Source organism: Nansenia antarctica, assembly GCF_963989245.1.
Source record: "Nansenia antarctica genome assembly, chromosome: 18".
Lineage (NCBI taxonomy): Eukaryota > Metazoa > Chordata > Actinopteri > Argentiniformes > Microstomatidae > Nansenia > Nansenia antarctica.
The window spans coordinates 6,386,032-6,399,748 of record NC_137691.1 but is presented as its reverse complement, the minus strand read 5'-3'; the positions used below and the strand labels follow the sequence as shown (position 1 = coordinate 6,399,748).

Genomic DNA, 13,717 nt, shown 5'->3' with positions numbered 1-13,717 from the left:
AGCGGATCGCCACATGAATATCCACATGAAAATTTAATGATCCTCTTTTAAGTGGTCGTGAGAGTGGCTCCTTATTGTATTCATCGGCCGGCCTACGATTGCATTTTTGCGCGGCATGCCGAGATCACACTCAGGAAGTTCATTATGGGAAGCACATTGTCCAAATGTCCAAATGTTCAATGGGAACCGAGCCAACTCTCTGGCTCTCTGTTAATGTACAGTTACTGAGGAGGAGGAGGAGAAATAAAGAGAGAGCCCATGACTGAGTTTTAGTCAGATGCTCTCTCACACCCTATGGACATTGTTTAGTGAACAGTATGGACAGCAAAGAGTGCCAGTGATTTAGAGAAGGGGGGGGGGGGGGACGACGACAAGGCCTGGTCACACTGACTTTGGCCGCAGTGAAAACCCTTGGCCGGGGCCTCTGAGATGTTAGCTCAGGGCTTAAATGAGTGTGCTTCAGAGCTTCTCAATAGCCCAGTGAGGGCAAACAGAGAGGCCAAACTCACATCATCACCCAAAGGACAGGGGACAAGGAGGGAGTGCATCAACACATCTCGCCTTTTGTGTGTCCCTCTGTAGCCTCTGCCACCCCCCCCCCCCCCTCCCCTCCTCCCCTCCTCCCGACACCCCCACCACCAATCAGAGAGAGCATTGAGAGAGAGGATCAGAGGTGCAAAAAATAAAATGGACAAAAATGGAGGATTGTGCCTGTCAGTTCAGTACTCACGCTATCCTGCTGACTAAACTAAGCTCACACTCTTACTGTCGGGAGTTAAAATGCTATATCATCCCATGAATTATGGATTTTGGTGCAGAAGACCTTCCCTTATGAATTTAATGCTGTTTCAGGCTTCCAGCTTGCCTGCAGGCTCAAAAGCACCATAGGATGGTTGCCAGCACTGGCATGATGTGGTCATAGACAGGGGAGAAGCAACTCAAGATAAGATGACATAGATATATTGGCAGCATGACCATGTGGAGATTAGTTGGCGCTATCAAAAACAACAGATGCAACAAGATACCCCTTTCCTGCCCCCCGCCCCCCCGACAGAGTAGCTGAAATTAAACGACATAGTGTTGCTTATACAATTACTCGAGATTTTGATATGATTGTGTGTTGAGTGTTGCATTGCAGAATTCTAGGAACATCCCCCCTGAACACACACGCACGCACGCACGCACACACATGAACACACACACACACACACACACACACACACACACACCCAAAACCCATTTCCTGCTGTCCAGCTGTCCAGCTTATTGCAGCTCACATCTCTCTTTCTCTCTCTCCCTCTCCCCCCCCCCCCTCTCTCTCTCTCTCTCTCTTTCCCTCTCCTGCAGACTGCATGCATTTCTGTGGTTCTGTTCCTCTCTGCGGAGGGGTTTTAGTATTATTGTAAGCCCCCTATCCCTGTCCTGGAGAGAGACAGAGTCAGTTTGGGGCCCCATGCATATGTGCATGTCTGTGTGTGTGTGTGTGTGTGCGTGCGTGGTGCGTGCGTGCGTGCGTGCGTGCGTGCATGGGTGCGTGTGTGTGTGTGTGTGCGTGTGTGCGTGCGTGTGTGTGCGTGTGTGTGTGTGTGTACATGCTCAATAGGTTGGAATAGGGGAGTATTAGGAGCTGTCTTTTGTTGCTCCTGGGGGGCTCCTGTGCTCAGGCCTAATAGGAGTCTTGTGCCTGCCTTTGTCCCGAGGGAGGGGGGTCTGAATGAGGGGTCTAACTTCACGTCCCCCACCACCCCCCCCCCCTCCCCTCTCCCATGGGACGAGCGGAGGGACAAAGAGGGAGTGGGGATGGGATGGGATAGTTGAGGGGGTGCTCTGTGGCCCCCTGTCTTATTAGAAGGGTCGTGAACGTGTCACAATGATTAATATGCCGAGGTGCGCGGGGATACCCTAGAGTCACATTTATCCAACGCTGGGGCTCCTCCAAACGCGCCACTCGCCAACAAAATGGTACATTTGCATTTCCCATTAAGAAAAGAAAATATAGATATATATGCAAATGGAATCCCCATCTTGGTTTATGCCATTATGCGCTATCGTTTTAGACATTAACAATAGATGACCGTCCGCCCCCCCCCGTCCCTTCTTTTGGCTGCCTATTGAATCTGATTGGCATGCTGTTCCTTTTTACTGCACGTGTGAACATGCATACACACACACATACACACACTGACACACATACACACACGCACACACGCGCACGCACGCACACACACACACACACACACACAGACACACACACACACAAACACACACACAGACACACATACACACACGCGCACGCACGCACACACACAGACACACATACACACACACGCGCACATGCACACACACACACACACACACACACACACACACACACACATTGTTGAAGCTGCTGTTAAAACAGTACTATGAACCAAAAAGACAACTCGGAAGTCCAATTCAGACTTAGGGTCTTTTAGGTCAACACTTTTATTTTTTTATTTTTTTATTAATGTATTCTAAGAGCTAGCTAGCTCTGGTTGTCTATAACACCTTTTTTTATCTGGGGCTGCCATGCACTGTCATTCCCAGGATGATATTATAATATAATAGGGTTGTCATTGAGGATTAGCCATTTGATGGACAGCGTAGTACACAAGCCACCCTGTCTGCTAGTTAGGTTGGGTATCTCCATTAAATATCCCATCAACGTAATCTAATCTATATTCTCTGTGTGTGTGCCCCCTATCAGACAAAGCAGAAGGCGCCATTGTGAACTGTGTCTGCATAACGAGGCAATGGGACTGTCTGTTTGCCACCTTTCATGCATTGTAGTGACAATCTCATGACAGCGTAGTGTTTTTTGGGGGGTCTGCTTCGGTGACACAGTGGTGAATGAATTAGAGAAGAGCTTTGAAACAACATATGCCACTCTCTCTCTCTCTCTCTCTCTCTCCAAGATCAGCTCATGTGGTACAGTGTCGGCTCGAAACATGACGTATAGAGAATATAATACGTACACTTTTCACGCTGTGAAAAAAAATCCTCCTGTCCTCTCTCTCGTGTTTCGCTAGCTTTCGCTTTCCATGTTCTCATTCACACACCACATGGTAGAATTACTGCTGACCGTTAAAAAAAAAGAAAAAGAAAGCCTTACACGTAATGGCCTCAGTGGTATTGGAACGGACAGATGACATTGGAGAATAAACCCTTATACTTTATAAGTCTCCCCTTACATGAACACGTAGAAGGCCCCAGGCCTAGGGGTGGAACACAGGTACCCGGGGGGAGCGCCAGATGTTCAGTAGACCCACCTGCAGACCTGCTGTGCTTTTGGCAGTAAAATCCATGTGCTACATATGCTACGATCACACCGTAGGGAAATAAGCCGCTACAGTAATGAACCAGGGGTGGAAACCAGAAGAGGAAAAACTTAACAGGCATTTTCCTATAAGAGAAAAACCACAGAAAAAGTTGAACTTATGCTCGTCCCCCTCGCCTGAAAGCTGTTTTTGGGAGTGAAAAACTGGAAAGGTTACTTTGGAATGGAGAGTTGTTTGGTAACAGTGGTAATATCTTTGCCAATGATTGAAGCGTGTTGAAGAGTGAGGAGGAGGAGGTGGGGAGGAGGAAGGGGAGTGTTAGTGCACCAGTAGGTGGTGCTGTATGCAAAACCTAAGGTTGTGTGCCCCTGGGTTTGGATAAAGGAAGGGAGGGGGTATAGGTGGGGGGGGTCTTCTGTTATAATAAAGCAATGGGTACAGGAAATGAAGTCACATAAATGTTACTACACCCCACGGGCAGGATCAGTAATATTTCCTGGCAACAGGGATCAAGCTATTTCAGGCTGAGGAGGTTTCAAAAAAATCCCATCGGTTTTTTTGAGTGATCTTTACAAGCCTCTCTCGTTTAATACGAGTGGAAAGTTCTGCCAAAGTATAAGGCGTAATTAGGCCGCAGGTATGCATGTTTCAGACCCTGCCTCCTAACTTTATTCACATTCGCGCTCTATAAAGGGCCACAAATTGATTTTACCCATCAATGCTCTCATTGTTTAGTACAATGTTTTTCATATGTTGTGCATGTGTGTCCAATAACTGGTGGTAGTTAATGGACCATGACACACAGAAACCTACAGAATCTCAGATTACATACTGTACTGCAGCAGGGCTCCTTGCTCGTTGCAGGCCTCTCCCTAGTTGAGAGCAAACTGTAAAAGCACCCCGAATATGGAGCCCCAACAGCCTCGAACCCCTGTTGTTAGCTAAGCAAAAAGCTGTGCCTTAGTAGTAGCCTAGGAAAATGTAAAATAGTTTGGAAAGCCATTATCGATGTTACCCTCCATTCGAATGTTATTGGAAAAAACAACAACAAATCGTGAGCTTAGAATGATAAGGTTCTATCTCCGTTTAGGGCAGTTCAGAGATATTGAGCGTCAAAGTTTTTACATTCCATTATGTTTTGTGAGATGGAACCTTTGTATTTTATGAATTACTAACTCAAAAATGTCAACATTTTAAAAATAACACCACACAGGCATTAATAAACCCCTAATGGATCAGATTATGTAAAAAACTCAATTTTGACAAAAATGGAGATAGAACCTTATAATTCTAACGTCACAAAATAGTCATCTTAAGTAAGCTCAGAGAAAACGGGCGGAATGGTTCGTTCTCTGTTTGGTGGCTGATGATGAGCAAACACAACAACAACACCGGCGTTAATTGCCCCGACCCCAGCTCCCCACCAGAAGGAACATTGACATATTGTTTGTCCAGCGTGAGACGTTGTATAATTTACACTCGCTAATGACTGGGCTCTGTAACCACAGAAGGACCATGTCTGTCCCTCGGCTTGGCTTCCGTTCAAACTTCCCCTGGCCTGGACTCTCCCAATGGATATTCTATCTTTACCTCAGTGAATTCATATCCCTCTATGCATGCCCAGTAATTCAATTACGACACTTTCAGTTCAGTGTAAAAAAAAAAAAAAAGCACAACAAAAAAAACAGTCTTGTGTTGTGTTCTCTCTCTCCCCTGTCAAGTTGAGGTCTGGTAAACAATTCGCCATTGGCTGCTCGAAACCCCGCCCGAAACACAAAACAAAAACAAATTGCAAAGCTGAATAAGTTGAGTTGTATCTTTGAGATTAAATGTTTTTTGGGGGTTTTTTGTGTTTTTGTGTTGTATGAATCAGCTGAAAGGGACTGTTGTGAAGAAAAACACACATTACCATTGCCATAGGGTCGACCTTGACCTTCAAACTCAATTTGGCTATTAGTATCGCCCCTCCCCACCACCCGGGGGATGTAAAAGGCTGACGGGTTTGACCCCTGACCCCATTTCTTAACTAGGCCGAGGTGCCAAAATAACCTTTTGACCCAGGAAGCCTTTGCAGGTTGCCTGAGCAACCACAGATTTAGCAATGATTGACAGGTCCCTGCGGTTTATGTTAAAATGAAGGCAGCAACACACTTCTCAGAAGAGAACAATGAGAGGGAATACAGGCCTCCATTCAGCTGAATATGGAGACCATTAACACTAGCCGTTGTCTGGTTTTGTCTCTTTTCGGAGGCGACAGTATCCGTAGGCAACTGGTTGAGTTCTACAGTAGGTGGCTCTCTCTGGCCTTGTGTACAGTACCTCTTTGTGCAGTGTAACGTAGAAGGGGGGCGTCAAACATTTTTTTACTGTGCAAAAATATCACATGTCCATTCATGAAGTGCGGTGCCCATATTCACATCGTGCTTGGCATCCGTGGTCATCAGGCCGTTGAGAAAGAGATTATCTGCTAACAGCGTCTATCTACCACGACGCCTGCCAATGGCCCCAGGCCTGAGCATAGATTACTTTCTCCTGCTATGACTGGTGGGATAAGATGATTCACTTACTTAGTCAAATGTATTGATTGTTAAGTCACTTTGGAAATAAGGCGTCTGCTAAATGCCAAACATGTAAATGTAAATGTAACATTTTCCCCCTTAACTGATGATAGACAGAGTGCTTAAATGGAAATACTAGCTGTTGTTGGATGCATTTATTATGCAATCATTTCATATGATGGAGGTCTATGCAAACGGTGTGCTCAATGTGCAGATTTGACATATGCTGATTTAATCTAGTCTAATATGCTGTGAAGAAGTATTAGTAAAATACGGGGACTGAGGACAATGACATAATGAATGAATAACCAATCACGTTCATCCAATAGATTCCAATACGATAACCCTAAACTTGGCATAGTGTCATCGTCCCATGTCAGCCTTTTTGCCAGACAGCTGTTAGTGTACGTTGCATTTCTATGCTCATGCACAGATAATAATAATAATAATAATTCATTGAATTTATATAGCGCTTTTCCGAGGCTCAAAGACGCTGAATACCCAGATACCCATGGGATCGCTAACGAGTGAAACTGTCTCGCTTGGATGTAAGCTGAAACATCTCCAGTGGTAACGTCAAATTGCCGAGTCTACCTTTAATTTTCTTAAACATACAGGTTGGGCCCCATTAGAGTCCAAACTCATCTCTATGAATGTAAAGTTAAATTGAACTTGAAGTGACTTTTTTACTTGAGTGACTTATTGTGGGGATTCGCCATTTAATAATGAGTTGGTTTCAGGATTCTATATAATTTCCCTTTGGCTGTTTATATGGCATTGGGGTCCTGTGTGCACTTTAGAGATGCATCATTCATTCTTCCCTTCCCTTCCCTAATCATCACTGATCTATCCTGATTGGCAATGGTTCCACTACATACTGTAGCTCTCGCCAATCCAGTAATCCAGTGATTACCTCAAATGAGGGAAGAAGCATTTAAAGTATTCGAGTGTGGCCTAGCTGTATTTGTAACTAGTCAGTGCCTGGACTTATTTCTTTCAAGCCCATTCAAACCTTCTGCCTGTGATTGTTGGCAGCTGTGTGGAGAAAGGTCTGTTTTGGCCTCTGATTGTTAGAATCTCCTAGCTCCGTCAGTCATTTACTGGTTTAATCTAATGGTAGATCTGGGATCTGGAGAGATGAGCGCTCACATTGGGTGACATTAGTCAGTTTGATTCCAAATTGACACCTAGCCTCCACCTCTAGACCAATGCAGGCACTGTAGATCCTAGAGGCCTGAATGAACTTCTATAGTGTGACACCTCTCCAATCCTCCTTCTACACCAGAGCCTATGGTTGCTTTGGGATTGGGCAAGTCTTTCAAACGGCATGGTGGCTCAAACTCATAGTGGATTAGAGGCTAAAGAAGCATTTATTTATATGAGTGACACGAACTATGGCATGACAGATTAAGAAACATGTACAATTTTCTCAACAACTTTCATTAGACCTAAGTAGATGCAACCCAAAAAAGAAAGCTATTGGTGAGATAGAAAGATAATAGGACTAATACATATATACCTGTATGTTTGCCTTCAGCTCTCCTGTGTGGTTGAACATCATTTCTATGTCCACACCTGGTTTGCACATGTGTGTAAAGCATTGAAGATTTGTGCCTGTAAAATAAAAAGCAATAGATAATCTCATAGTCAATCTCATCACATGTGACAGCAGCTGGTGAAACCGGGATCAAGTCGCCAACCAATCAAAATGTTCTGACTTTTATTCTGAAAAAATGTAATACATTTCGACATTGTTGAAAATCAATTACACAACTCGCTAGTCAAGCCAAAACATTGCAATGCAATGGATTTGGTGAGTAATCCCCACTACTCTACACTAACTAGGTAGCAGTGGGGATTACTCACCGAATCCATTGCATTGCAATGTTTTGGCTTGACTAGCGAGTGTGTCATTGATTTTCAACAACGTTTCCCCGGTTTCACCAGCTGCTGTCACATATGCAGACGTCAATCAAACATGTATTCATATGTAGTTCCCCTCTCTGTGTCCCACAGCGGAGCCGCTGGTCCAGATTGACGGGAAGCCCAGCTGCTGCTTCTTCAAGTTCAGCCCCAAGCTGATGTTCACCAAGGTGTTGAAGGCCCAGCTGTGGGTGTACCTGCGTCCGCTGCAGCAGACCTCCACCGTCTACCTGCAGATCCTCCGCCTCAAGCCTGTGACGGAGCATGGCAGCCGTCACATCCGCATCCGCTCCCTGAAGATCGAGCTCAACTCCCGCGTGGGGCACTGGCAGAGCATCGACTTCAAGCACGTGCTGCAGAACTGGTTCAAGCAGCCCCACACCAACTGGGGGATCGACATCAACGCCTTCGACGAAAGCGGCAACGACCTGGCGGTGACCTCTCTGAGGCCTGGGGAGGAAGGGCTGGTAAGGACCATCAGACCTGTCTCTGGGTTATGGGAACATACGTATGTGACATATTCTAATGCTTTGGTCCTCATATCGGGATCCGATGTAACGATCGGACTAAAAATGTGAATAGATTTTCGCATTGTTGAAAATCAATGACGCATGGCTAGTCAACTAACACAGCTTGTTTTGTGAGCCTGCAAACAATGTAAAATAGTGTTATAGTTAACTAGTGTAACCCCTGCCATATGGGCGGGGCCTGAGTTCTATTTTAAATAAGTGGCGGTATTACCTGTAATAATAAACTATTCAAATTATGACGATCAGTGCCTCCATTAACTATGTGGAAGTATTTTAAATAGGACTTCCTTTTTAATCCTTTTAATGTATTTATGTTTTAATCATCTGAATATGAATTGCCTATTACCTGTTTATGACACAACACAGTGGCTTTAAAATCAAATACCAAAGGGTATATATTTATTTACTAAATGCTAAATTTAAAGTGTTGGTAGTCAATTATAATGTTATACAAAGTCAATAGACAATATTCACAATACAATGTCAACAGACAATATCACAATATCACATAACCAAATATACTGTAGGCTCAAAGCCTATTCCAATTCCTTTCAAGGAAATAAATGTAATGTTTCCAATAAACTCAAAGTCAACTCAAAGGATTCACAATTGTACAATATATCATTCAGTAAAATAAAAAGGTGGGCCCACACTCACACACACACGCACTCTGTAACTCAGTCCATTAACCAGTGTTACCATTGCAGCTGACGTTGCTTGTGAGCGGGGGGCCTTGAAACTGTTATGGCCACTTCACTCGTCCACACGAGCCCAAACAAAAGCTTGTGCGTGGTTCAGTACTCACGTAACCTCGTGGGGAACTCGTAGGTAAACGAGGGGTTTGAAAGATGGTGTAAAAAGAGGCAGAGATGAGGGGGATGAGGTCCAGCGCTCTCCCACTAGCGCAGGAGAATGATTGAAGGACACTGACGCGAAGATTCAATGGACGGTCTCGAGTTACCCCAGGCGATTGGAAACGGTCTCGGTTGTCCAACGGAGAGCTTTCCTTTGGCTTGGTCTCTCGACTTCCAATTCTGAATTAACAGAATACACTGAGCTACAAAATCCAATAGCTATTTCGTTTTGATAAAGCTAGAAACAATTTATCACTCAGCAAAGGCTAGCAACATGCTAACGTAATTATGCTAAGCTAACCGCTAGCCGCGATTAGCTCTACAGTCAAATATAACATACTACAACGAGTAGATGTAGCTTATAAACAAACACCAGACATATGTATTTACCTCTGGTAGCTTCAATGTGCACCAACATCCAAAAGAATAACTGTTCGTTGATTCCCGAATTGTTAATACACACAGCATACACAAGTCTTACTTCACTCGACGAGGTCCTCAAACATTCTGACACGCAACCTAACGCTATTAGTACAAAGACCCGCCCCCTCTCTCTCAGGATACATTTCATTGGCTAGCTCTTCCCGATGGACCAATGAAATAAAGAAATGAATGAATGACATATAACCAATGAGCGAACTCACATTAGAGTTTGTAAACAAGTACACATTATAAACTTATAACAATGTTAATAACCGTGTACATAACCATGAAATGATGCTTATTTATTAAATGGACTTATTTATTGAAATGCTCATAGCTCACGTTAGTAGCTGGGCTACACTAGGTAGCAGTGGGGATTTCTCACCGAATCCATTGCGTTGCAGTATTTTGGCTTGACTAGCGAGTTTGTGTTGTGATTCTCAGCAACGTTGAAATGTAGTTCCGTGTTTCAAAAGAAAAGTCTGAACATTTTGATTGGTTGCCGATATGAGGACCAAAGCACTAGAATTAGTGTCACATATGCATCACACAACCAGGAAGTGATTTGATATTCCAATTCTAGAATGGAAAAATCTGAGGAAAATAAAGTCCAAATCTTGAATTGAACCTCCCCCCATGAATGTAAATGAACTGACCTTAACTCTAGGTCAGGGTTGGTCTAGGTCAGGGAATTAGGTTGATCTAGCCTACATCAAAACAACTTGGAAGTCATCTTTACAAAGGGGGGGAATGTTCTCACTCTTTGTAAAGATGGGAAGATACAGTTCTCTGAAATTACAATATTTATTTAATCGGCAAAACTATTTTAGCCCATTTCTCTGAGAGCATTTTCAAAAGTACATGTTACCTCACAGTTACTTTAGTTCAAATAATTTCCAACATTGTCTCTTTTGAAGCTACAACATGTGAATAATATTAGAGAATAGTACGGTAATACAAATTATGCTTTTCAAAATGAATCCAGATTTCCATACATTTTATTGTTAACTTATTGAAAACAATAAGGTTAGTCTTGACTACAGTCACGTCAATGAAGGAAAAATTCACCTGTAGACTACTGAAAACGTAATGTGCTATCTATCCCTTGAAGTTCAGAACGACTCTCATGCTGACAGTTATTTTGCGCAAGTTCAAGTTGTTTTATGAATGAATGAATGGTCTTTATTGTCATTGCTATAGTACAGGTACCAAACAACGAAATTTAGGAGGGGTGGCTCCCCTGGTGTTAGGAAAGAAAAAAAAAAAAGAAAGAAAAAAAAAAACTTTAAAAAAACACTTTAAAAAAACACAAGAAGGGAAGGAGCTGGTTTACATAAATAAAGGCTATGTACACTATCCACTATACTATACTGTACAGATAGACGACTAGGGTTGTCATATTGCACAATTATGGTTTACTCTTATGAATCCAGCCTGCAAAAAATACTCAATACTGCTCAACTGCTCAATACTGATTTCAGTGCATGTTTTATGCAAAATGTGGAAACCTTTGCATAGATTATAGCTGAAGTCAGGATTTCAGCCATTTCCGTCTGTTTGGCTTTTCACTGTGATAGAACAGGCGATGCTGTGGCACAGCAGAGAGGCACTCTACTTTGACCATGTAATCTTCCACAGTAAGCAGGAAATCCACTAGCCCATCTCAAACTCCCCCCCCAAAATTAGTCCGGTTACTTCCATGATGAAATAATATTATAAAATGTTATATAATATTATATTCTAAAAACATTTACTTTCATGAATGGGTCTGAAGTCTCAGGAGGTTGTATAACAGCATTATATGTATATAGGCCACTGATGCAAATATTACCAAATGGTAACCCCAGTGGTCATTTGGGTCAGTGCCTTACAACACTGCACAGGGGTCGACTCCGGTCTTCTCCGCCCAATGAATCCCCGCACTGTGCGCACACAGCAGCAAGCTCTGTTTTTCTTAAGGAGAAGAGAGAAAAGATCAGAGACACAGAGGCCCGTGTACAAAAATAAAACAAAACACAGAAAGCAAAAGAAAGAGGCGAAGTCCCCCCTGATCCCTTTGGGTCTTTTAGCGTTTTTTTTTTCTTTTCCCCCCTCTCAACAAAAGCCCCCAAAGCCCAAGCTGACATGGTTTGACCCTTTTGGCCTTTCGGCTTATTTCTTCTCTTGAAAGCGTCACGAAAACAGTGCTCAAGTCCAGCTGGGTGCTCTGTGGAGAGATGAGGGCTTTGTAAAATAAACACACTGGAGTAAAATATTCGCTGCTCTCGTTCTGCCTAAGGGTCAAGGTTATGGTAACCTGCAGATGACCTCAGAGGTCATAGGTCAAGCTAAGCATATAGAATGTTGGCCGTTCCCTTGATGTTTACAGGGCGCCGGCTTTGCATGAACTAATACTCACATGTTGTCCTCTATTTTTCCGCTTTTCTGTTTTGAGAGTGATTAAATAATCATAATGTGCTCGATTTGGGACGAATGGATCAATTCATTTAAAAAATGTTTTAACCGGCCAATGTTAATCAGTCCAAATGGGGTTTTCTTCTTAGTTGCTTTTCTCCTCTCACTTTATGGGTTCTCTCTTAACCACCTCCTCTCTTTCTTTCTTCCGCCTCTTCCTCCCCTCCCCTTCCCTCCCCCCCTCCCTCCCCCTCCCCCTCCCTCCCCCCTGACTCCAGCAGCCGTTCCTGGAGGTGAAGGTTCTCGAGACGAACAAGCGCTCCCGGCGTAACCTGGGCCTGGACTGTGACGAGCACTCGACCGAGTCTCGCTGCTGCCGCTACCCGCTGACCGTGGACTTTGAGGCCTTCGGCTGGGACTGGATCATCGCCCCCAAGCGCTACAAGGCCAACTACTGCTCGGGTCAGTGCGAGTACATGTTCATGCAGAAGTACCCCCACACCCATCTGGTGCAGCACGCCAACCCCCGAGGCTCAGCAGGGCCCTGCTGTACCCCGACCAAGATGTCTCCCATCAACATGCTCTACTTCAACGACAAGCAGCAGATCATCCATGGCAAGATCCCGGGCATGGTGGTGGACAGGTGTGGCTGTTCTTAGGCATGTAGGGGATTCCACACCATATACCACTTAATACCACCCAAAACCCTGACGGAGCTCTCCCCCTCTGGCACCAAACTCTATCTCCCCCTCCCCCCCCCACCTTCTCTTACTCCGCAACAAAGCATCCCACTGGACCTCCATTCTCCTTAGTTATTCATTTTAGTCAAAAATGTAAAAAGGTAAAAAATTTGAAATATGAAATGAAGATTGGACTGAGGCTGAGTGGTAAGAAATATATATTGAAGATTTTAAAGGGGGCGTGTCTGCGGAGCAGCTTGAGACACTGGTAAATAAGACAAAACTCTGTTTTAGGTGTTTGATAGTTTCGTGGTTGTTTTTCTTCAAAAAAAGGTTTTTAAGAAAATGTCTATCAGGTTTTTTGGAAATGATGGTGTCTTTGTGAGATTGTCCTGGACAGCGGAGATCCGGACTGTGGGAGACATGTTCCTAAGCATTTACAGTATATCGTTTTTCACATCTTTACTTTGAAGCAAATTCAGTTCTGAGGTGAGGGGTTAAACAGTTTTATATGTTCAAAAAATGCTTAATTCAGCATGTACTCTTATTAATGGGATTTGAACCACAACCAAGATGTTCCTAGACAGTGCCAATAGCTCCCCAAAAATGATCAGTTAATTTGCAATTAATCTCTTAGGCAAATACTTTAATTGTACACACAAACAACCTTACTTACTCGACATCTACTTTTAAGAATTTAAATGAACCCAAAATCTTATCTAAAGGTTTGATCATGTTCTAGAAAGTAGTGTTGAGGAGATCCAAAGCCGTACTCTTGTGGCCTCTCTAGATGTAGCTAGCACCCCAGTGTGAAATTCTTGAGAATCCAAGAACCCTTTCACAGTTACTTTGATCTTCTTTTACCCGTGATCTTGTAAAACACAAAAAGAAAAAGAAGAAAAGAAAGACAAAAAGGAGTTATTTCACTACCTTTAAACGTGAACAGGAAAGGGTTCGCTAATACACTCTCTCCCTATATTTTACTGCAGTGGCTCATATAACGGATGACCTTAATATCAACTTGCACACTCTAAATGTTTAGACAAAAATGTCAAA

At 43.6% G+C, this 13,717-nt stretch overlaps 1 protein-coding gene across 1 annotated transcript in view; it reads left to right on the top strand.

Moving 5' to 3' along the window:
- LOC308173105 (growth/differentiation factor 11-like) overlaps window positions 1–12,640 on the top strand; it is a gene marked incomplete at both ends in the record, with an annotated part of 20,359 nt that extends 7,719 nt beyond the window's left edge. Inside the window, 2 exons of the mRNA XM_080548070.1 lie at window positions 7,874–8,247; window positions 12,260–12,640. Coding sequence (XP_080404196.1) covers window positions 7,874–8,247; window positions 12,260–12,640 — 755 coding nt within the window. The remainder of the gene's footprint in view (window positions 1–7,873; window positions 8,248–12,259) is intronic.
- Between the last annotated feature and the right edge of the window lie 1,077 nt (window positions 12,641–13,717).